Source organism: Pelobates fuscus, chromosome 13, assembly GCF_036172605.1.
Source record: "Pelobates fuscus isolate aPelFus1 chromosome 13, aPelFus1.pri, whole genome shotgun sequence".
Taxonomy (NCBI): Eukaryota; Metazoa; Chordata; class Amphibia; order Anura; family Pelobatidae; genus Pelobates; species Pelobates fuscus.
In genome coordinates this window covers 100,309,139-100,333,974 of record NC_086329.1, presented here as the reverse complement: position 1 = coordinate 100,333,974, position 24,836 = coordinate 100,309,139, and the positions used below count along the sequence as shown (strand labels likewise).

The 24,836-nt window shown below is 42.2% G+C and overlaps 1 protein-coding gene across 2 annotated transcripts in view; it reads right to left on the bottom strand.

The window, feature by feature from the left end:
* The window catches only part of BCAN (brevican), a 53,746-nt gene that overhangs the window by 1,558 nt on the left and 27,352 nt on the right, over positions 1–24,836 (bottom strand). The window contains exons 6-13 of one of the 2 annotated variants that reach the window (XM_063440276.1): positions 22,598–22,891; positions 20,005–20,367; positions 18,000–19,370; positions 10,573–10,683; positions 6,731–6,889; positions 3,298–3,380; positions 2,534–2,678; positions 1,595–1,777 (exon numbers count right to left, since the gene is read on the bottom strand). In XM_063440276.1, coding sequence (XP_063296346.1) covers positions 1,595–1,777; positions 2,534–2,678; positions 3,298–3,380; positions 6,731–6,889; positions 10,573–10,683; positions 18,000–19,370; positions 20,005–20,367; positions 22,598–22,891 — 2,709 coding nt within the window. The remainder of the gene's footprint in view (positions 1–1,594; positions 1,778–2,533; positions 2,679–3,297; positions 3,381–6,730; positions 6,890–10,572; positions 10,684–17,999; positions 19,371–20,004; positions 20,368–22,597; positions 22,892–24,836) is intronic. The other variant, XM_063440277.1, reaches the window with a different exon arrangement.

Genomic DNA, 24,836 nt, shown 5'->3' with positions numbered 1-24,836 from the left:
GCATGCTGGTGTGATCCTTTAAGTTCCACACTTAAAAACCTTCTGCAAATGGTTTGACAACTTACCTGGGGTCCACCGGGCACCGGTCATCTCCTCTTGCTTCTAGAATATCTCTATATTAAGCCAGATTGATGGATTCTCTCGGCCAATAAGCCAACTCAATTAATGCACTCAACCAATAAGCCAGCCTGTTTGATGCTCTCAGCCAATAAGCCAGCCTGTTTGATGCTCTCAGCCAATAAGCTAGCCCGTTTGATGCTCTCAGCCAATAAGCCAGCCCGTTTGATGCTCTCAGCCAACAAGCCAGCCCGTTGGATGTTCTCAGCCAATAAGCCAGCCCATTGGATGTTCTCAGCCAATAAGCCAGCCCGTTGGATGTTCTCAGCCAATAAGCCAGCCTGTTGGATGTTCTCAGCCAATAAGCCAGCCCGTTGGATGCTCTCAGACAATAAGCCAGCCCGTTGGATGCTCTCAGCCAACAAGCCAGCCCGTTGGATGTTCTCAGCCAATAAGCCAGCCCGTTGGATGTTCTCAGCCAATAAGCCAGCCCGTTGGATGTTCTCAGCCAACAAGCCAGCCCGTTGGATGTTCTCAGACAATAAGCCAGCCCGTTGGATGTTCTCAGCCAATAAGCCAGCCCGTTGGATGCTCTCAGCCAATAAGCCAGCCTGTTGGATGCTCTCAGCCAATAAGCTAGCCTGTTGGATGCTCTCAGCCAATAAGCTAGCCCGTTTGATGCTCTCGGCCAATAAGCCAGCCTGTTGGATGCTCTCAGCCAATAAGCTGGCCGGTTGATGCTCTCAGCCAATAAGCTAGCCCGTTGGATGCTCTCAGCTAATAAGCTAGCCCGTTTGATGCTCTCAGCCAATAAGTCAGCTGTGCACTAGGGCTAAGCTCAAGGGAAATAATAGAAACTCTCTGCAGGGGCTTCTGGCTCTACTGGAAGCTGTGACTGACAACTTACTATGGGTCTGCAAAGTGCCAAACAATGGGCAAAATTACCCTGGGAGGGTGCCAGGTCACTTCTGTGACCAAAACCAATACATCATGCTTTAGTCACCATAACCATTACAGCACAATGCAGTGGTTATGGAGTGTTCCTTCAACTGGCAAAATCAAGGTTATTCTGGTCAAGGTCAGATTACTCAGTACACCTCATCAGACGTCATTTTGGCTACCATATAATCAGATGAGTTTGCCATAGGAGCCATGTTTCACTAGCACAAAAATATAACTTGGACTGTACCTGCCAGGTCCATATTATGGTACAGATGTTGGTGTAATATGTAAAACGCTACTAGAATTAATCTACAAGGCTGTGCTAAAGCAAAGCACCCACTATGATTGTATATTCAAACTTCACATACCATAACCACTAAAGCTCACTGTAGTAGTTGGGTGCTAGGAACAAAAGGGAGAGTTATGAAAGTGAAAACAATTTCCATCTCATTTTTGAGACTTTATTACATTTCTCCTTTTTTTCCCCTCCTGTTGCTTTTTAATTGGATACCAAACTCAACAAAAACCTTCCTGTGCTCTTTTGAAACTTTAAACTGTGATCCTTCCCCCATGCGTGACTCTTGATTTCACTCACCAGGAATACAGTTTATTTGTGGTGTTTCCCACGAGCCATCCGGTTTGCATTTAATGATGGGCGAATCACGCTGTAGAAAACCATCTTCACAACCGTATCCCACGATGGAGCCGATCTGGTACCGCGTTTTTGGCCTTCCATAGGTTGAGGCATTGCCCACTTCTGGAGGGGGACCACATGATACTAAACAAGAAATATAAAGTTATCTGTAGGATGTTAAAAGAGGAACAGTACCTCCCCCCCACAAACACTAGCTGTACCATGTAGAGTAAAATGCGCTCTCGAAGTGTGCACGTTCAGAATTGTTTTATAAAAGGGAGAGCCATCACTTCTCTGGAATTTGTACCACGGAATAAAACATTGAATATCACCTATTACGTGTGTTAATATTTTTCTTTTGAGGAGATACTCCATTTTCTTTTAAACATATAATACAAATTACATCTTACTCCAGTTCAGACAAGGCACAGCCAGGGGCCCAGGGCACACAATGCAAATAAAGACAAGAAATGGAAACATTGTTACATTTCTCTGGCTCTCTGGCTCTATGCTGACTGCCAGGAGCAAAGGACATAACTTATAAAAATGACTGACAGGGAGCCAAGATGGAGGCACCCAGTTCCAATATAGAAAGATGAGGATTTCTGCATTTAATTTAAAATATTTGCATTTCACAATTATATATTTGATAAAAAATAGTATGTAAGTAAATATATTACAAATCCTGGTAAGTGACAATTTCCCTTTAAGCTATTTTTTTTTTTTTTTTTATTATAAAATCCAGTTCATCTGCAAGTGAGTTACAATAGCATTACAGACCAATCCCATGTGCCAATTCCAACAAGAAACGTGTTTTATAGCCACAGAACATGACGTACAGCTTATATAACCGTATAACTGGCCGGAGACTGCACTGCACAAATATGATGCATTTCTTACCGAGCCCCATTTTGCAGGTGTATGGGAGGTGGTAGTTGCAGGGTACGTCGCTCCAGTGCCCACTGTCATGCCACACCATGACCACGCAGTTCTCACCGGAGAGGAAGTAGCTGTCAGGCTGTTGGTGGTTCCAGTTTTCATAGAGCTAATCCCAACAAGACAAAAAAACAAAAAAAAAAACAGAAAGAGCAGGGATACAATGAAATTATTAAAAGGAAACTATGGTAACTCTGCTTCATCTTACTGAAGTGGTTATAGTGTTTGGAGTCCACTGGCGCCGTCCCAGCAGTCCATCCTCCGATTGGCTAAGTGTCAGCTGACCCCTTTCAGCCTATCACAGCGTCGTATGCTGGTATGAATCAGTATGGATAGAAGGAAGTGTGTAATCTCCGTCTTAGCCATACCTACAGTTGTGGCCAAGCTATGAAAAGCCAAGGACCCTAATTCAGTGTTAAAACTGCTCAAAAATGTTTTAACACTGAATGGGGGAATAGAGCCAAGGGATTCTAGGCACTATAACCAATTCAATGAGATGAAATGGTTATACTGCATATAGTGTCTCTTACTATACACACTGATGATAAGTTATGCCAAAACCCTGCAGCTTAGAGGAGGAGCTTAGAAAATAAGGCGTATGTTTACCGTCATACATGTGGGGAGTAAATAACCATGTACTATATCTATGGGAAAGATGGTTAAATAATTTTAATTGATTTATATTGTTTTAATAGTTGGTCATTTTTCTATAATGTTGAAGAACTCACCAAAGGGTTTCCGTCGGACCACTGAAAATCACCTTCGATTGTCCGGTCGTTCAGACCCATCCATTGGTATTCTCTGTACTGGTCTGCCGAGATAGAGAAAATAAAGTCATGGGAGATCTACATGGCAGGTTTTTTTTTTTCCGAAACGCTCTCATCTGAAGTGCTAGCTTTTACAAATCACCTTTCCTTCATTAGAACGTGCGACTCTGTCAGGATCACTGAGACACCAACTGATCTGACATGTTCATGTGAAACAAAATGGGAATCATAAATTTATAGGACCCCCCCCCCCCCCCCATGTACTAAAACAACAGTAATGCACTCTTTAAATATAGCGCGTTTGTGTTTGTTCTTCCAAGTGCTACTTTGTGGCCATCTAGTGGAAAAAATTTAATCAACTAATTTAAATAAATTCTGAAAAAAATGATTTCCCATTAATAGAACTTAACACCAATAAATTATAGCGAGGCTTTGGAAAGAAGGGGCAACACACGTGTGCTTAGCAAGCATGCTCGTAGGACAGCATTAAACCCAGCAGACTTGATAAACATCATTTTGAAATTAAAAAGCAGCAGTCAAACAGCTGTACTTTGAACCCCAAACTTTGTAATACAACCAAATAACCATCATTTGAAAACAAGAGTAGATTTACAAAGTGATCCCCAGCGGTTATCAATACATAAAAAAATACAAAAATATATAAGCAAACCAATTTAGTGTATTTCGTAAATACATTTTGATTGCATCCCCTCTCCCACATTCTACCTGTAACATTTAAATGTTTGTTTTTTTTTTAAACTTCCCTAAGTCCAAAAACACTTGCTCCCATAACCCCATCATTTTTCAGAGAGAGAAAATTCTATCTTCTGAAAACATTAACAGATCCCACAAGCCACAAACACTTGCATCAGTTTAAACTATGGAGCACGATTTTGAATCTGTTTTAAATTACTTCTTAACTAGTGTACAACATCATCAACAGTTCAAAAACTAAACAGTCAGGGATATTTAATAAAGTGATCATTTTGGGGAGGAAGTCAAAATGAATTAAAAGTGGATTTCAAATTTACGGTCAAAGTAGCCAAATCAGAAATATAGTTGACTAGGGAGTTCTGCGAGTTCTTCAAGAATAATTACTTTAGCCTTAAATCTGAAATTCATTTTGACTTTGTCAAGTCAATATTTTTATGGTCTTCCGACACCAAATGAGGATATCAAGAGCACCACCCATAATCGTGTCATGTGAAGTCCCCATCTAGCATTTCAGCAGATCTCCTACCTGCACATGAGTGTGATAAACATATTGAAATACTAGGGCTGAATTGGAACTTTTTACCTGCACCCAACATGTGCCCACATTGCAGCCCGCATTGATGACATAAAGAAGCCAAAAATATTGATACTTCTGTACCAGACTATTACACAGGCACAGTGTATGTATATTAGATACTAGGATCTTCTCGAGGTGCAATGCTCCACTGCTGGTGCATTCTAAGAATAATGGTATAAAGATTAGGAAGGTCCACGTCACAGAGAGTTAATCATTTCCTTGGCAGAACGGGCACGTTCTGCAGTGCGGATAGATTGGCTGCAGGGAAACTCTGCTGCATTTGGCTAGTGTGAAGGCAGCCCTACACTTGTCAGCTTAAATTTGGTCAGAACCAAGCCAAAATAAGCACATTAGGAAATAATTCCAGTTGGTATAATAAGCTGGATCAAATCGGTGACGTGTAAATTTGTCAGAATATGTAGATCACAGAACATTAAATCCATATTTCAGTAAACGGAGCCAGGTCAGCTACCTATAAATCCATTTGGCTCTGTTTGAATGCATCTCAATTTTGAAAATGTGTGTTAAAGGGACACTCTGGGCACCAATACAACTGCAATGCATTTAATAGGTTTCGGCCTCACTGATATGCTGTATTTTTTTGCATGCTCAAATCTTAATCGTTTTTGCATTAAAAAAATTTAATGTTTGGCAGAATGTTGCACCATAAGCCTGCCTCTTTAGCCACGCCCCCTCACTCCTGAAAAAGACTTCCTTGTCAAATGTATGTACACAGCTCACTCGGTGCTGTTGGGGGCTCAAACTGTGTACATACATTTGATGAAGTCTTTATCTGGAGTGAGGGGGCGTGGTTAAGGAGGCAGGCATTCTGCAAAACATTTTATTATGCAAACACTATAAAGATTTAACAAGGCATTAAAGTTGTATTAATTGCTTTGATAAAACCACCACTCAGGGCTGTCATTCATTGGATGACTTTTTGGAGACTTCTGCTGGTTGACACAAATTTGATTTGGTAATTTCGACATCAATGAAATTATTTTACCAAGCAAATACCTGAATGTATCTCCTGCCTTCCTCGTCTTTGTTATATTAAATGTGTATATTGTTGCTAAACTTGGGACCCTCTAGATATTAATGCTATGGACTCTGAAGTCCCCTCTGCATTGCCTTGTATCGTAAGTGTTGAAAATAAATTGCCATAGTTAACACTGTTATGCTAATAGCTGTTAGTATTAACATCCTCAAAAATACCACTCTGATGTTGTACATATAGGTACCCTGCGCACTAGCGGTCATATTATTCTTAGGACACAGTTTGTCAATTGCCTGGGGGATGATTAAAAGGTTCAAGACCTTTCACAAGTGAATCTTGGGTCAGAACATGCTGTAGGCCAGCGTTTCACAGTTTGTGTTCCGTGGAACCCCAGAACAAAACTGGGGATCCGCCTGTATTTGCCCATTAGGTGGCCCATGCACGTATGACTACCTGATGGGTATCTCTGTAGTATCAGATGCTGGGAGTCCCTTCCTTACATACATAGAGAGCACCACACTAAAGGGAAAGAGGCAGCAGGGGGAAGTGAGCTGCTGCTGATCTCACACCACAGCCCCAGCCAGCATCACTCCAAGCAAGCCACCCTCCTGAATACAAAAGGCATGCTAACAGAGGGTGGCTGCAAATATAAAATCATGATCTGTCAGTGTGTGTATCTTTGTGTATGTGTCAGTGTGGGTTTCTGGCTGTGTATGTGCCAGTGTGTATCTGTGTGTCTGTCCGTGTGTGTGCCAGTGTGTATCTGTGTGTTTATGCCAGTCTGTTTATCTATGTGTGTGTATGTGCCAGTGTGTGTATCTGTGTGTGTGTCAATGTGTATCAGTGTGTGTGTATGTGCCAGTGTGTATATCTTTGTGTCAAGGTGTGTTTCTGTGTCACTGTGTGTGTATCTAACTGTGTGTGCATGTGCCAGTGTGCGTATCTGTGTGACTGTGTCTCACAAAGAGAGGTCATTATTTTGTTGAAGAATCCTCTCCTTAATCAGATGGAAAATCCCATATTTTGTAACATTCTTGTAGAGTTTTTGAAGGTTTAGAGCTCTACTGACATGATACATATGTACATCAGAACTCAGAATAACTTACTGTTAATAAAGTCTTGTTCCTCTGGGGTCATGAGGCTGACCAGGTGACCCCCATAGTCCCTGCAGTGAGTCTCAGCCTCTTCCCAGCTTCTTCTGGCATGGAAGTGTTTATAGCAAAATCCCTGGAATGTGTCCCAGTCGTCTAAACATTTCTCTTTATCTAGTTGGAAACAGTGACATTGTGAAGGGTAGTGGCAACATCTGCACTCTTTTATAATCACCTTTGCACTTGTTTTCACGGCACTTCCTGCCCTGATATGAAGAGAAGAGTGAAGGGTAGAGTATGAAGGGTAGGTGACCCACACAGACTTTAGTGAACAAAATTAGCATGTTATCACCGGACCGTGCATCGGGATTGTTCAACAGGGAGCAGGAAAATATGTCTGCTGGGGTGGGACTTCCATTACTTTGTAAAAGGAACAGTCACTTCTTAGAACAAGTTATATGTGTAAATTATGCCATTGACGAAAATATTGAAAATCAAACTACTTCAAACTTTTTTCATAAGATTCTCTTTTCTTTCAATCAAAGATTTGGCAAATTACATCACAATCCGGTTCAGACTAGGCAAACCAACATTATGACTAGAGAGGAGAAACAGGAACATTGTTTAATGTTCTCCTTGTCTCTGTATGTTTCGTCTGTGCTGACTGCCAGGTGCCCAGGACAGAGCTGATAAGAATGACTGACCGGGAGCTAAGATAGAAGCACCCAGCCACAGGATAAAGAGGTATGAATTTCAATATTTAATTTTATTTTTCACACAACACCAATATATTTTTGTTAATTTTAGAGATTTGTAAACATAATATTTCAAATCATGGGAGTACCAGTTTGTCATGAACAGTAGAGGAAAAGAGAAGTTAAAAAAATGGAGCATTTCTCTTTATTTTTGCAATTTATGCATGAACCTAGTCTTGTATTACTACTCGAATAATTTGCATGTATACATCTTAGCTCTGGGTCTAGTAAAGGCATGGATGAGCAGATCTGCAGATTTTTACGACTTTGGCTATTGCCGGCCACTGCTGCACACCTTACAATCTGTCCCGGGGTGTTTAAAGCTCAGGTCCACTGCCAGAGGCATCTCAGGTTATCAAGAGGATTCATATTGTGCGTAACTGCACGGTTAGTTTGAAGATCATTAATAGTGTGAATACATTTTATCTTTTTGTTTCTGGAAATGTTCCTTGTAAAGTGCTGGGACAACTTTGATCTCCCCGTTTATACAGAATGTCATCAGCAGATTTTATCATGGACGTGGCTTTTTATGGCGTTTACTTTATATAGAGAGATGGCTGCTGCAGGAGTCTTCCAGAACAGTCTAGACAAGTTATGCCTCATTTCCTTCAAGATCGGGTGCTGTATACCATGTTTGACCTAATTTGGTGCTATTAGCAAAAGGGTAGACTTCTACTTCTGGGTTTCTCTTAGTTATTGAACCTTGGCTTGCTACAACATATTCATGTGCCACATGGACTTCTTTCTAACTCAACCTAGCCCATGTCTTTTTCCTTATCTCTTGCCTTGAGAACATTTTTTTTTTTTTTTTTTTTTTTAGTTTCTCTGATGACTTACATGCTTCTGTTTAAATTGAATTATGCGTCATATGATGTAATTCTACCTAGGATGCATGATTTAGCTGTGTTCTATTTAACCCTTGTGAGAAGTGAGTTGGTGGATTTCTAGCTCTTTCCTGGATTACATGGCTTGGTTGTGTTCTAGCTCTCCCCTGGATTACACGGATTGGCTGTGCCCTAGCTCTCCCCTGGATTACACGGATTGGCTGTGCCCTAGCTCTCCCCTGGATTACATGACTTGGCTGTGCCCTAGCTCTCCCCTGGATTACATGACTTGGCTGTGTTCTAGCTCTTCCCTGGATTACATGACTTGGTTGGGCTCTAGCTCTCCCCTGGATTACATGACTTGGTTGGGCTCTAGCTCACCCCTGGATTACATGACTTGGCTGTGTTCTAGCTCACCCCTGGATTACATGACTTGGCTATGTTCTAGCTCACCCCTGGATTACATGGCTTGGCTGTGTTCTAGCTCACCCCTGGATTACATGATTTGGTTGGGCTCTAGCTCACTCCTGGATTACATGGCTTGGTTGTGTTCTAGCTCTTCCCTGGATTACATGACTTGGCTGTGTTCTAGCTCTTCCCTGGATTATATGACTTGGCTGTGCCCTAGCTCTCCCCTGGATTACATTACTTGGCTGTGTTCTAGCTCACCCCTGGATTACATGACTTGGCTGTGCTCTAGCTCTTCCCTGGATTAGATGATTTGGCTGTGTTCTAGCTCACCCCTGGATTACATGGCTTGGCTGTGTTCTAGCTCACCCCTGGATTACATGGCTTGGCTGTGTTCTAGCTCTCCCCTGGATTACATGGCTTGGCTGTGTTCTAGCTCACCCCTGGATTACATGGCTTGGCGGTGCTCTAGCTCTCCCCTGGGTTACATGACTTGGCTGTGTTCTAGCTCCCTCCTGGATTACATGGATTGGCTGTGCTCTAGCTCTCCCCTGGATTACATGGCTTGGCTGTGTTCTAGCTCTTTCCTGGATTACATGACTTGGCTGTGTTCTAGCTCACCCCTGGATTACATGGCTTGGTTGTGTTCTAGTTCACCCGTGGATTACATGACTTGGCTGTGCCCTAGCTCTCCTCTGGATTACATGGCTTGGCTGTGCCCTAGCTCTCCCCTGGATTACATGACTTGGTTGTGTTCTAGCTCTCCCCTGGATTACTTGGCTTGGCTGTGCTCTAGCTCTCCCCTGGATTACATGGCTTGGCTGTGTTCTAGCTCTTTCCTGGATTACATGACTTGGTTGTGTTCTAGCTCTTTCCTGGATTACATGGCTTGGCAGTGCCCTAGCTCACCCCTGGATTACATGACTTGGTTGTGTTCTAGCTCTTCCCTGGATTACATGACTTGGCTGTGTTCTAGCTCACCCCTGGATTACATGGCTTGGTTGTGTTCTAGTTCACCCCTGGATTGCATGACTTGGTTGTGTTCTAGCTCTTTCCTGGATTACATGACTTGGTTGTGTTCTAGCTCTTTCCTGGATTACATGGCTTGGCAGTGCCCTAGCTCACCCCTGGATTGCATGACTTGGTTGTGTTCTAGCTCTTCCCTGGATTACATGACTTGGCTGTGTTCTAGCTCACCCCTGGATTACATGGCTTGGTTGTGTTCTAGTTCACCCCTGGATTGCATGACTTGGTTGTGTTCTAGCTCTTCCCTGGATTACATGACTTGGCTGTGTTCTAGCTCACCCCTGGATTACATGGCTTGGTTGTGTTCTAGTTCACCCCTGGATTGCATGACTTGGCTGTGCTCTAGCTCTCCCCTGGATTACATGACTTGGTTTTGTTCTAGCTCTTTCCTGGATTACATGACTTGGTTGTGTTCTAGCTCTTCCCTGGATTACATGGCTTGGCTGTGTTCTAGCTCTCCCCTGGATTACATGGCTTGGTTGTGTTCTAGCTCTTTCCTGGATTACATGACTTGGTTGTGTTCTAGCTCTTTCCTGGATTACATGGCTTGGCTGTGTTCTAGCTCACCCCTGGATTACATGACTTGGTTGTGTTCTAGCTCTTACCTGGATTACATGACTTGGTTGTGTTCTAGTTCACCCCTGGATTACTTGATCTGGCTGTGTTCTAGCTCACTCTTGGATTACATGACTTGGTTGTGCTCTAGTTAACCCCTGGATTACATGACCTAGCTGTGTCTTGACTCACTCATGGTCCTCATAACCTAGTTGCATTCTTGCTTCCTTGTGTATTAATCATGAAACCCGATTACAGAACATATTCTACCAACTCCCTGTTCACTCACTTATGTCACAGATTTTTCCATTATAACCTGGCAAACACAGGCAGGTGAAGTCATCATCTTCTCCGTCAATGCAGGTCCCTCCATTTTCACATGGATTTGGAAAGCAGACATCTACAACACAAGGTACAGAGGCAAGCTACTGATTTGCTCAAAAATACAGAACACTGAAACTTCAATCAGACTCATGTTTGTACTACAGACTAGTGTGTGCTTATAGACTAAATATATGTACTATACAGCTAGCAACGGAATTTGACTTTGTACTTTCGAACTAAAACTAAACAGACGGGTGTTACGGTGCAAAGTTTTTCCCTGGGTGCTGCCCCGGCTTTTCAGACCAGCAGAATGAACAATGTTTTTTTTTTCTGGGAGATTAGATATTTATTTATAAATCACTCCCTAGTATTTAAAGAGCACTGGCCCCATGCACTCTGTCAACAGGTGGGAATTCAATACTAACTAACCAAAACTAACCTACTCAATCTCATAGTGGCTCTGTCATAAGATGTAGACGAATTCAGAGCTGTATGATATCTAGATCTTTTTTAATCAGATTTTACAAGTGGAAGGGTGGGAACTATATGGAAAATCACAGATTCTGATTGGCTGCTGACTCCACATGTTCGATTCCCAATGTTATGTATGTATCTATAACACTGACACTGTCACTGTCACTCTGTCAAACAGGATGCAGTGCTAAGATGGCCTCCTGCCCTGTTGCAATGCAATGCCCGAGTGGTAACTACAGTCAGACATTTTGTGGTTATCTAAAACACTACTTGTTGGTATTATTAATTTACACTATTGACAGAAATACAGTTTGTGACTTTCTTAAAGTGCCATGGAAAAAGTGTCGGTGCTAATTAAAAAGCGTATAAGCAGATTTTTTCACTTCGTAACATGACATTTGGTGCGATAATATGACAACACCGTATTGGTTTGTGAAACCATCACAGGCACAGCTAGACAATTCCTGTGTGAATTCTAGTGTAATGGCTTTGCCATCATTCTAGATATGGTGACCTTCACTAATATTGGCATATTTGGTAAATATAAGCAAATAAGGCTGGGAAAATCTGTCTTTATCGTTCATCTTTTTGATCTTTTGTTCAAAAAATACATTGTTCTCATGGATATCAAACAATTGCAAACACAACTGGGGGGCCCGGCCGCCAGAGCCCCACTTGGAGCGGCGAAAGCATTTAGGGCCACCCGATGAGCCCTATATCTTCAGGGGCCCAGTCAGCGCTGCGGCCGTGTAACCGGGCCCCTTTTAAAAAAAAAAAAAAAATCGAGGATAGGCATCCGCTCCCATCATCCCCAGCCACCCTCCTGCAACGAAAAGGTAAGGAAGAGGAGGGTGGCTGATAAGGGAGGTGTGTGTACATATGTATGTGTGTGTGTGCATGTCAGTATGTATATATGTCAGTATATATGTCTGTGCATGTATGTATATATCTATTAGTAGGCATGTATATATCTATCAGTAGGCATGTGTCTGTGTATGTCAGTATGTATGTCTGTGTGTGTGTGTGTGTATGTCAGTATGTATATATCTATCAGTATGTATGTATGTCAGTATGTATGTATGTCTGTGTGTGTATGTCAGTAAGCATGTATATATCTATCAGTATGTATGTCTGTGTGTATCTGTATGGATGTCAATATGCATGTATGTGTGTATGTGTATCCAGGCCCGGACTGGCCATCGGGCATACCGGGCAAATGCCCGGTGGGCCGCGATGGCCGTGGGGCCGAAGCCGGCAGGGGAGATCACAGGATCTACCCGGCCGGCCGCTGCAGGGCCAGCGCTACCCGAGTGCCGGCCCTGCATAGTGCCTCCATGGGCCGGTGGGGAGATCAAAGATCTCCCTCACCGGCCCAAAGGCACTGAGATGCGGCCGCCTGGGGAGTGTGGGAGGGAGGGAGGCAGGAGAGAGGACCCGGTGAGCTCTAGCCAGCAGCTCCGCCGGGTCCTCTCGCGAGGTCTGAGCGTTGCCGTGGTTACCGCGGCAACGCTCAGATCTCGCGAGAGTTCACTCTCACCACTGGACCACCAGGGAAGGAAGCACCCTCCATTACAGCACGGCCCTCCTCATGGCAGAACGGACCCCCCTCCCTCCCCTACCAGGATGAAGAAGGGAGGTGGGGGGGGTCATATAACTTGTTTTTTTTTAAATGTTATTAATAAAAAAATACTTTTAAATGTAAAAAAAAAAATACACACACACACCACCCCCAGACACACACACACAGCACCCCCAGACACACTCAGCACCCCCCAGACACACACACAGCACCCCCAGACACACTCAGCACCCCCCAGACACACACACACTCAGCACCCCCAGACACACACACACACCACCCCCAGACACACACACACACCACCCCCAGACACACACACACACCACCCCCAGACACACACACACAGCACCCCCAGACACACACACACACCACCCCCAGACACACACACACAGCACCCCCAGACACACACACACAGCACCCCCAGACACACACACACAGCACCCCCAGACACACACACACAGCACCCCCAGACACACACAGCACCCCCCAGACACACACAGCACCCCCCAGACACACACACTCAGCACCCCCAGACACACACACACACAGCACCCCCAGACACACACACAGCACCCCCAGACACACACACAGCACCCTCAGACACACACAGCACCCCCAGACACACACAGCACCCCCAGACACACACAGCACCCCCAGACACACACAGCACCCCAGACACACACAGCACCCCCAGATACACACAGCACCCCCAGACACACACAGCACCCCCAGACACACACAGCACCCCCAGACACACACAGCACCCCCAGACACACACAGCACCCCCAGATACACACAGCACCCTCAGACACACACAGCGTACCCTCAGACACACACAGCACCCTCAGACACACACAGCACCCCCAGACACACACAGCACCCCCAGACACACACAGCACCCCCAGATACACACAGCACCCTCAGACACACACAGCGTACCCTCAGACACACACACAGCACCCTCAGACACACACAGCACCCTCAGACACACACAGCACCCCCAGACACACACAGCACCCCAGACACACACACAGCACCCCCCGACACACACAGCACCCCCCGAAACACACACAGCACCCTCCGACACACACACAGCACCCTCAGACACACACACAGCACCCTCAGACACACACACACAGCACCCTCAGACACACACACAGCACCCTCACACACACACACAGCACCCTCACACACACACACAGCACCCTCAGACACACACACAGCACCCTCAGACACACACAGCACCCCCAGACACACACACAGCGCACCCAAACACACACAGCGCAGCACCCAAACACACACAGCGCAGCACCCAAACACACACAGCGCAGCACCCAAACACACACAGCACCCTCACTCACACACAGCACCCTCAGAATGGTTGGGTGGGGGTGGCGCGGGGGGGAGGGCGGGCGCCTGAGTTTTGTCCTGCCTAGGGCAGCACAAAACCAGGATACACCTCTGCCTATATGCACTCTTAATCCTCTACACACACACACAATCTCCTATACACACTCTGGGTCCTTTACACAGTAGATCTCCTACACACACACACACTGCACCACCTACACACACACTACATTCCTTGTCAGCAAACACATACAAGATTCTCTAAACACACCCTCTCTACAACCCCTACACACACTACGTCACCTATACACACACACACACACACTATAGCCCGTATGCACACACTCACTACATCCCCTATAACACTATGCCCCCTATACACACACTCTCTACAGCCCCTAGCCACACATATTACACCACAAACACAAATGAAATTGACCTATTTACACAATACCACACCACACTCTACACACACGCAATCCCACAAGCAGGCTCCAATCATATGCACCATACACTGTCCTGGCCCTTTTGTCCTCTGGTATCCCACTTGTGGAGACACCACAGACAATTTAAAAGCAAACACAGCGCAAGCATGTTAATAAATTTGCTTGCGCTGCGCAGAACAAATGCAGGGCCTTTTTCTAATGCCAGAGCTCTTCAGCTGGGCTCTGCGCATTGAACTAACATGCTCACTTTGAGAGGGGGGCGTGCTTGTCATTAGTGATGACAAAACACACCCTCTCTGGCCCCGCCCCCTTCTTAGGGGGCCGCTCTGATTAAAAAATGCCCGGGCCTAATTTTTTTCCCAGTCCGGCCCTGTGTGTATCTGTGTGTGTATGTATGTCAGTATGCATGTCTGTGTGTTTGTGTCAGTATGTATGTGTTTGTCAGTATGTCTGTGTGTGTCAGTATGTATATATGTCTGTGTGTGTCAGTATGTATATATGTCTGTGTGTGTCAGTATGTATATATGTCTGTGTGTTTGTGTCAGTATGTATGTGTGTATGTATGTATATATCTATCAGTATGTATGTGTGCATGTATGTCTGTGTGTATGTCAGTATGTATGTCCGTATGTATGTGTGTATGTGTCTATCTGTATGTGTGTGTGTGTATGTCAGTATGTATATATGCCATTATGTATGTCTGTGTGTGTGTGTGTCAGTATGTGTGTATGTATGAATATATTTATGTGCATGTATGTCAGTATGCATGTATGTCTGTGTGTGTGTACGTATATATCAGTATGCATGTATATATCTATCAGTATGCATGTATGTCTGTGTATGTCAGTATGTGTGTATGTATGTATATATCTATGTGTGTGTATGTCAGTATGCATGTAAGTCTGTGTGTGTATGTATATATCTATCAGTATGCATGTATATATCTATCTATCAGTATGCATGTATGTTTGTGTATGTCAGTATGTATGTCTGTGTGTGTGTGTGTGTGTGTGTGTGTGTGTATGTCAGTATGTATATATATATTTATCTATCAGTATGTAGGTATGTCTGTGTATGTATGTCAGTATGTATATATGTATATGTATATCAGTATGTATGTATGTGTGTGTGTCTATCTGTATGTATGTCAGTATGCATGTCTGCGTGTGTGTCAGTATGTATAGATGTCTGTGTGTCAGTATGTATGTGTGTATGTATATATCTATCAGTATGTATGTGTGCATGTATGTATGTGTGTGTATGTCAGTATGTATGTATGTCAGTATGTAGGTATGTCTGTGTGTGTGTGTGTCAGTATGTATGTGTGTATGTATGTATATATCTATGTATATGTATGTCAGTATGCATGTATGTCTGTGTGTATGTCAATATCTGCGTGTGTGTGTGTGTGTGTGTCTGTATGTATGTGTATGTATGCCATTATGTATGTATGTCAATATGTATTTATGTGAATGTATGTATGTCTGTTTGTATGTCTGTATGTATGTGTGTTTGTGTGTGTGTGTGTGCATCTGTATCTCCTTATGCATGTGTATGTGTCTGCATATGAGTGTGTGTCTGTTTCAGTATGTGTGTCAGTATGCCTGAATGTGTGTATGTCTGTTTCAGTATTTGTGTCTCTTAGTATGTGTGTATCTTTCTGTGTGTGTGTGTGTCTGTGTCCTTTTGTGTCTGTGTGTGTGTATTCCTGTGGGCGGGATTTGAAGGTGGGGCTTGGAGGCGGGCACCTGGGGGCCCAGACCTTGAGCTGTGTTAGGGTCCCCACATTTTCTGATGGCGGCTCTGCTCAGGACTATGGGCCCTGCAATATACCTAGCCTAATTCACTTTAAAAGGCTCAGTTCATGTGAATTATGTACTTTTGTACTCCAGAAAGAGAGACAGACCGTTAACCCGGATTCCCTGGAACTGTTTGGGGCAAAGGACCATGTGCACAGTCGGTCAAATGATGAGTTCCATGGAAATCCCAAATCCCTGTACTGATCTGGGTGATTTTTGGATATGTTGGTCCTCCAGATCGGGGCTATCAAGGGATGTGACTTTTGTGGGGTTTCCATGTGTTTTGGGGGTACTTTCGGGATGTTGTTAAAATGTATGTTTTCTGTGCCTGGTGATATGGAGTTTAGTACAGTTCCTGACTCAATTATCTCTCAGGCACAGGGGATGGATTACCCTGTTTTGTGTGGGAGTAACCTGGACCTGAGAGCAAATATAATTAAAGTGTGTACCTTGTCATAGTCCCCTCACAGGAATGCCCCTGGAATATGTTATGAAAAAACTCTTGCATGGGGACCTGCATTTAAGGCCAGTTGTGGCTGCCATTAAACAGTTCCTCTTAACTCTCAACATAGAGCCTCGACTCATGTGTCGAGGGGACAGCTATATTCACTCTGGGGGTTCCTATACTCCTTATATTCCCTTGGATTATAATCACTAGCTCTTGTAAGAGCTAACCTGCTATACTCTCTGGAGTAGGAGAGGTCTACCCACTGGAAACTGAATCCTGGTCTTGGGTTCAGGGTGGGTGGAGGACAGCGAGACCCCAACCAAGCTGTAACACTGGCTGTGGGGACTACGGTGGTTATAGTGTCTGGTGGAGTGTTTGGAAGTACTCGGTGAGCACTAGGAAGCATTGATTGGTGGAGACCAGATGTGTGGCACAATTATTGGCACCCTTTTAATTAACACTCTGTGCTACCTCCCTTCGCCAAGGTAATAGCTCTGAGTCTTCACCAATAATGCCTGATGAGGTTGGAGAATAGCATAGTATAAAAGCATAGTATTTTTTTACAATCTTTTGAACAAAAGATCAAAAGCTCAAACAAAAAACAAAGTTGCACAGCCTTCTTCGCTCACACTTACGTGGTGGTGCACGGTAAAGGCATAGAGAAGATTAAAAAAAACAAAAACTCATAAAAGTTAGTTACCAATGTAGGCCACTAAAGATAAAAGGTTTTGAGGTATACCCACATATCTTCTCCCAAAAACATTTTAGAAACAATGCTATTAATGTTGTGCCCTGTTTACCCCTTTGGGTAGGATAACATATAAAATAACTGTATAAAATTGAATTCACACTCAAAATGTTAAAATTTACGTATCTTTCTAAAACCCAATTAATGTAAGCTTAGCAGAAGTAACTTAGTAAAGTTAACAGAAGAATAAGAGACACAAAAAAATAGAACACACAAAAGAAGAAGAGGAAAAAAAGATTTTAGGCAGACATTAAACAAGTGCTTTAATTCTAAAAAGAAAAAGTAATTTAATTCTGTTTATTTATTTTTGGGTTTTTTTCCACGGAAACAGTCATAAAAATACTTCATAGAAGTAAAAAAAGGATGCACGCTCTTGTATGACCAGAATGATTGATCTACTAGTCAAGATCCTAAAATTTCCTCCCTTTCTGATGCTACATGAGATAGTGAAAGTGGAAAACGCAGAGGTAGGAGAAGAAATTTTCAGCACAAGGCAATAAGATAGATGACCAATAAAAGTAGAACGGTGAGGCAGACATGAAGATTACCTGACAGATTAACTGAAGCTCCATAAATGGCTCTTTCTGTTGGCACAGCGGGTAGAGGATTAGTTGTATTCAATGATTCATTTGGTTGGGAAGAGTTCTCAAGGTGATGACTTGTAGAAGCATCTGGATTGCTGACGGGCAGTGGAGAGGGTGTGTAACTGAATGGTGGGCTGTGGAATGAAGACCTAGAAATAGCTTCAGGTATTTTTGGATCTCCAACATCCTCTAATATGCCCATCACTGCTGTTGTAAAGACATATTTTCCATTTGTGTACGGTTGTTCTACTCCCGAGTCTTCAACTGTTTGTACAGCAGAAGACAAATCTGGACTCAAGAGATGGGAGACTTGTACAGTTGCCGTTTCTCGATTAACATATTGATTTAAGTTATTAAATGCAGTAGAACGCACAAATATATTTGAAGGTTGTGTCATCTCTGCAGAGCTTGTTGGATCTATTGGAGGTTGCCGTGTGGTTGCATGGGTGTCTTGGATAGTATTAATTTCACTAAATGTTTCTCCAGTTGACCTAACCAAAATGGATTCAGAAATGTCCCCACTCCCTTCTTCCAAAGTGGATTTTATACTATTATGGCTTTTGAGAATAGCTGATAAAAGCACCGTTGTTGTAGACATTAAATGCACTTCTGACATTTGTTCCTCTGTAAAGGGATTGGAAGAACCACCCAAGGTGTGGAAATTGGCACTTGTCAATCCTGATACATCACCAGAAACTGAGTCATCAGCTGGACCTTCTGTTGGCTTGGGACTCTTCAATTCTTTTTCCAAGATACTCTGGTCTTCTTGCCCAGATCCTTCAACATCATTAGCTCCAGGAGTAGTGTTATTTGTTGAAATAATTTCTGAACTATTGTAAGGAAACGTGTATAAATTGATATTATAAATTTGCCCACTGGAATGTACCTGCTCATCTGTTTCCCTATCATCTACATGACCTTCTAAAACAGTGCCAATTGTAGGGACAATCGTGGTATTTACAGAAGTACTTGTAAGTTCACTTTCATTGAATGTTGAAATTATGTGTTCATTCCCCGTGCTAAATATTTTGTGGTCATCTACGTTGATTTTCTCTGAGGACTGTGTAGAGTTCACTTCTTCGGAAACCTGGCCACCTGGGAAAGGACTTGCTGACTGAGACTCAGCAAAGCCCATTTCCTCTATCAGGGCAGATATGTTGTCATCAGGATAATCATTTTCTACTTCTAAATTCACAAAACCTAAATCTAAGGTGGAGTCACCTGATGGTAATGGTGTTGGAAATTCAACATTTTCCTCCAAAGTCCTTCCAGTCATTTCATTTAGTGAAGAAACAGATTTGTTTTCTGGAACTGGGAAAGACCCAAGTTCATGTTCTGTCAAAATACACAAATAATACAACATATATTATGGAATGGTACTACTGTTTGAAGTGGGTAGACTAGTAACCATCTACTGTGGAATTCTATATAATCTTTGTTAATTTACAGTTTCAGTAATAAAAAGCAGATATAATTTAGAAAATAGTCTATATAAGAACACAAATCTGAGTACAATTGTGGTACAAAAATGACTTGCTAGACTTGTGCATGGTGAGAAATTTTGGTTCTGCCGAATAATTTTTTCCGAAGAGAAAAGACTTTTCGGGACACCCGTAATTTGGCTTGATGTCAGTTTGTTTTGGGCAAGTTTTTGATTCGGGAACCAAATCAGGAGAACAATCCAAAATGCTGTGAAAATGTGCCAGTGTGGTTGAGTATCTGAACTAAAAGTATATTTTAACTTGGAATTCAGCCAAACCCCTAATCGGCTTACATTCGGACGAATATTAATTAGATGCAAAATAAATCCCCAAGTCTAGGCTTTGCAAATATATGGCATAAAGGCCCATAACCAGTAATGTTTATTCGACCTGACACCATATGGATCATTAAAAGATACATTTGGGATGAAATTGCTTTTACTGTAACCTTATCAGATATAGAACCAATTTTCTGATTTGTAACCTACCTAGAGAAATTTCTAGAAGTAGCTCAGTGGTATTTTTGACTATCACCGATTCTTCTATAGAACTTTGGGAAGCTACAGAATGTTCTTCGTAGGATGGAGTGGTAGCAAAGACAAGTGATAGATTCCTGTGGCCAATAGTACTTTCTACAGTTGGCACTGTTGGGTGAAGAGATAGCTCTTGTTCTATCGAAATTGATACAGTTAACACATCCGTTTCTCCATCCAGTGGAAACTTTTTATATGGCAGAGAATCCACAGAGCCCTGAGCTTCATTTTCAGCCTTGACGGACAAGATCTTCAGCTCCTCAAAGCTGTCAGTAAAAGTAATCACATCTCTTACACCTTCAACCGGAGCATGGCGACCTTAATAAGAATCATGAGTTTGAATTAGATTTTTATCTAGAAAAAAGACAGAGGCACATTACATGTTGAATTGCACCTAGCTTTAAAATTGATCTTTAAGTGGAAATTAAAATAAAAAAAAAATAAGTGGGGAGTCAAATTATCTTCTGCAACAATTCTTTACAGTTTTCATTTACAATCCTACATTGGAAAAAATAATAAAAACGTATCAGACATTTTCTCCAAATAGGTTCTTGAAGGAGTTGGGCTTGGTAACGAGACATTAACTAACTTAGAAAACTCTAATTTCAAACAGCTTTATATTACAACCCATATAAAGCAAGAACAACTTAATAATGCAATATTTTTTTCCAAAGGATAGTAATACTCATTTTATTTCATGTTCATGAAAACCTGATGTCTACATGATTCAGCTGTCCTCCTTATATTTTTTATGGTTAGTAAAGAGGGAAAAAAATGTATTTTTTGACTTTTCTTTTAAGAAAGAATGAGTTGTAATCTTAACTTAGCAATGCCACTAATTTACTATTTCATATAGATGTGGTTTATTATTTTTTTTATATATCAGGATGATCTCATAGCAAAAGTGGAATAATAAATAAACGGTAGATTTTACATTATCGGAATATATTTTCATGGACCACTACAATATAATTACGTATATACTGCATGTATAATTACATTGTTCTTATTCATTTTAAATATATCATAATGTAACATCTACAAGTTCCAAGGAAGATTTAATTTTTTTCATTTTTTTTTATTAATATGTAGCAGCTCTGAGTGAGAAACCACATCCATTTAGTATATATATATATTTTTAAATCTCCCTCAGAAACGACATACAGTATTATAATAGTTTTTATTTTTTTTACATCACTTGTCGATTATGGATTAACTGAACCATAATTACCAACCACGGATAGTGGAATCTCTTCCTGTTTTTACTCATCAGAATGGCACAAATCTGTTTAGTAGATATACATCTGTTGGCCCTTAATGTGGAAGTATTATGGACTATGGGGAAATACATATTTATGCTTTACAATTAAAACTCAAACTACACTGGACTGTTTTTGTGTTGCTCAAATGTATACTCTTCACTCACCATCAATCAATCAACTGGTTAAAGGAACACTCCAGAGAGCACTTATAGCACCGTAGATTGCTGAAATGCTTTGTGTGTGAAAAAGTTCTTTTTTCATTTTCCAGAAAGTGCAGATTTCCATAAAAATGTTTACTTTTATAATTTAACCATGTTACACCCTCTCGGCTGTCAGACAACAGTTCATGTTACTTCCTGGTTTGTGTAGCTCAGTGGAGCTAAACTGAAGAGGCAGAAATTGCCCAGAGAACCTGTCTTGCAAAGACTTCTCAGTGAGCTGCATTGGGATGTCTGTGATTGGACAGCCACAGAAAGTCTGGGCGGAGTTAGAAGGGGAGGGCTTGTAAAGGCTGCAGACAAGATAATTGCAGCTATTGCAAACAGTTTTTAAATATACCTCCACACAATTAAATACATGTTTTCATTGTGGAATATTTTTTTATTTGGTCAGTGGTGTGCCCCTTTAAACTAACATCTTACTTCTGAGGTCAATATTTCGATGAGATTGGGTTTTGCATTGCCAGCCAATGAGGAGGAGATAGGAGTTTTAGACACTGATCAACCTCATCAGGTAAATTCTCTTTTGACTTCTGCCCCCCCCCAAATAATCTTAAAGAAATGTTTAAATAAACATTAAATATGACATTTTACCAGTAAAAAATATCATCTGGAGCCAATGCTTATGAAACAGCAGACTTTCCCTTTAACACCAGTTATGTAGGCGCAAAGGGTCCAAAACAAAAGTTGGGAAAAGTTGTCGGGTTAGATAGATATGGCAAGCAATAGGCAGTGACTACATACCATTCTCCTCACTTGGAGAGAAAGTCACAACCAGAACAAACATTAAGAATCTATCTATTGTGAATACTTTACCCACTAAAAACCAACCCATCTGATGGATGGGGTAATCATTTTTATCATTCACCAAAAGTCTTCTAATGTCTTGGCTTTCTTGTGCTTTTGCCACACACTATTGCTATCCGAAGTACTAAATGAGAGGCTTTCTCTCTCCACGTCTATGTCTTATATTATGTGCATGTAAACAAAGCTCTGGCATTATGTTACATAGACAATATATTTGTCAACCCTATCAAGCAGCTCAGTAAGTACTTTAGAAGTCTTTACCTTTGAAGCAGTATACGTCATATTTGGAACTGGAGTCTGGAAAACCAGTTTGATTGCGGAACTGAAAGATTGTTTTTACCCCAGGTAAGTTCCCCCCACATCTTTCTCGTGGTGTCACAATGGGGTAACGCACACTGCCATCAGAAAGCCACCCGGGGCTGCAGAAGTCCACTCCCTCACTCCACGCGGAGTACAGCTGTCCTGTTGTTGCTATTTGTGCACCCAGCGTCCTGCAGTAATCTTTGGCCTCCTCTAGGGTAAATTTGTTGAGTGTAGAACCTAAAAACACCTCTCCTAAGGTGAAGGAAAAAAAAAACAGAAGTTACCGCAATAATTAACAGTAAGTTTGATCACAGCAATGATATACAGAGCTGACATTCTCATAATAAATACTAAGCTGTTAGGAAAGGGTAGGTAGACATAGTTTGGGGTCGTCAATGATACATGGTTATGACTAGATGATCACTTGCTCGGTTTGACATATTTCACATCCCATCTACAGTGTATATAACAAAACATGATTAAATGGAATATCTAATAATTCAATCAACTAATAAACGTTTAATATTATTTTTAATCCAGCATCATAAATTCCCATGCATCCTTCTGATATCTTTGTTCTGTAATGACATTAGAGGAAGTGAACAAAGACTGAGAATGACTAATGATCTTGTTCCATTTACAGTCTTGTTTGTGACTTGGAGTTGGAGAAAGCTTAGAACACGTTGGACAGTTTCCTCATCAACAAGGAAGCAGTGGCGTGAGAGATGGGTGCATGACTGATACTGATAGAAGGAAGATAAAAAGATAGGTGTGACAGATGAGCAGGGTCATCGAGTAGAGTTACGAAGGAACAGCCCAGAGGAAGAACAGGGAGGCAAGAGAGGAGATGAAATCGGACAGACAAGAGGAGCAGAGATGGCACTGAAGAAAAGCAGAAAGAGTACAGACAAGGGGCAGAGACATCACTGTGTAGATAAATTAAGTGCATGGAGAAAGAAGGAGAACAGAGAATTTAGTATCAGAGGTTGAGAAGACCGAGACCGAGAGCAGAGAAGGAGCCAATCACAGGCAGATGGGACAGAGACATAGAGGTGACCGTATTGAGACAGTAAGAGAAGAGTTGTCACCTGGCGAGACAGACATGATAAGGAAAGAGAGCTTACAGGTCACTGAAAAGAGGCACGCAGGACTGAGACATAGAAATAGCATATAGGTAAATGTGTCAAGACCGAGACAGACAGAGCAGAGCAGTAACTGTGCTAAGACAGACAAGACAGAGACAGACAGATCAGAGAAACAACTGTGCCAAGACAGAGACAGACAAAGACAGAGCAGAGCAGTATTTGTGCCAAGACAGAGACAGACAGAACAGAGCAGATAATTAACTGTGCCAATACAGACAAGACAGAGACAGACAGAACAGAGAAGTAACTGTGCAAAGACATACAAGACAGAGACAGACAGAAAAGAAAAGTAACTGTGCCAAGATAGAGACAGACAGAGCAGAGCAGTAACTGTGCCAAGACAGATACAGACAGAGCAGAGAAGTAACTGTGTCAAGACAGAGACAGAAAGAGCAGATAAGTTATTATGTCAAGAAAGACAAGACAGAAACAGACTGAGCAGAGAAAGAACTGTGCCAAGACAGATACAGATAGAGCAGATAAGTAACTGTGTCAAGACAGAGACAGACAGAGCAGAGAAATAACTGTGTCAAGACAGACAAGACAGAGACAGACAGAGCAGAGAAATAACTGTATAAAGACATACAAGACAGAGACAGACAGAACAGAAAAGTAACTGTGCCAAGATAGAGACAGACAGAACATAGAAGTAACTGTGCAAAGACAGACAAGACAGAGACAGACAGAGCAGAGCAGTAACTGTGCCAAGACAGATACAGACAGAGCAGAGAAGTAACTGTGTCAAGACAGATACAGACAGAGCAGAGAAGTAACTGTGTCAAGACAGAGACAGACAGAGCAGATAAGTTATTGTGTCAAGAAAGACAAGACAGAAACAGACTGAGCAGATTAAGAACTGTGTCAAGACAGATACAGACAGAGCAGAGAAGTAACTGTGTCAAGACAGATACAGACAGAGCAGATAAGTAACTGTGTCAAGACAGAGACAGACAGAGCAGATAAGTAACTGTGCCAAGACAGAGACAGGCAGAGTAGATAAGTAACTGTGTCAAGACAGAGACAGGCAGAGTAGATAAGTAACTGTGTCAAGA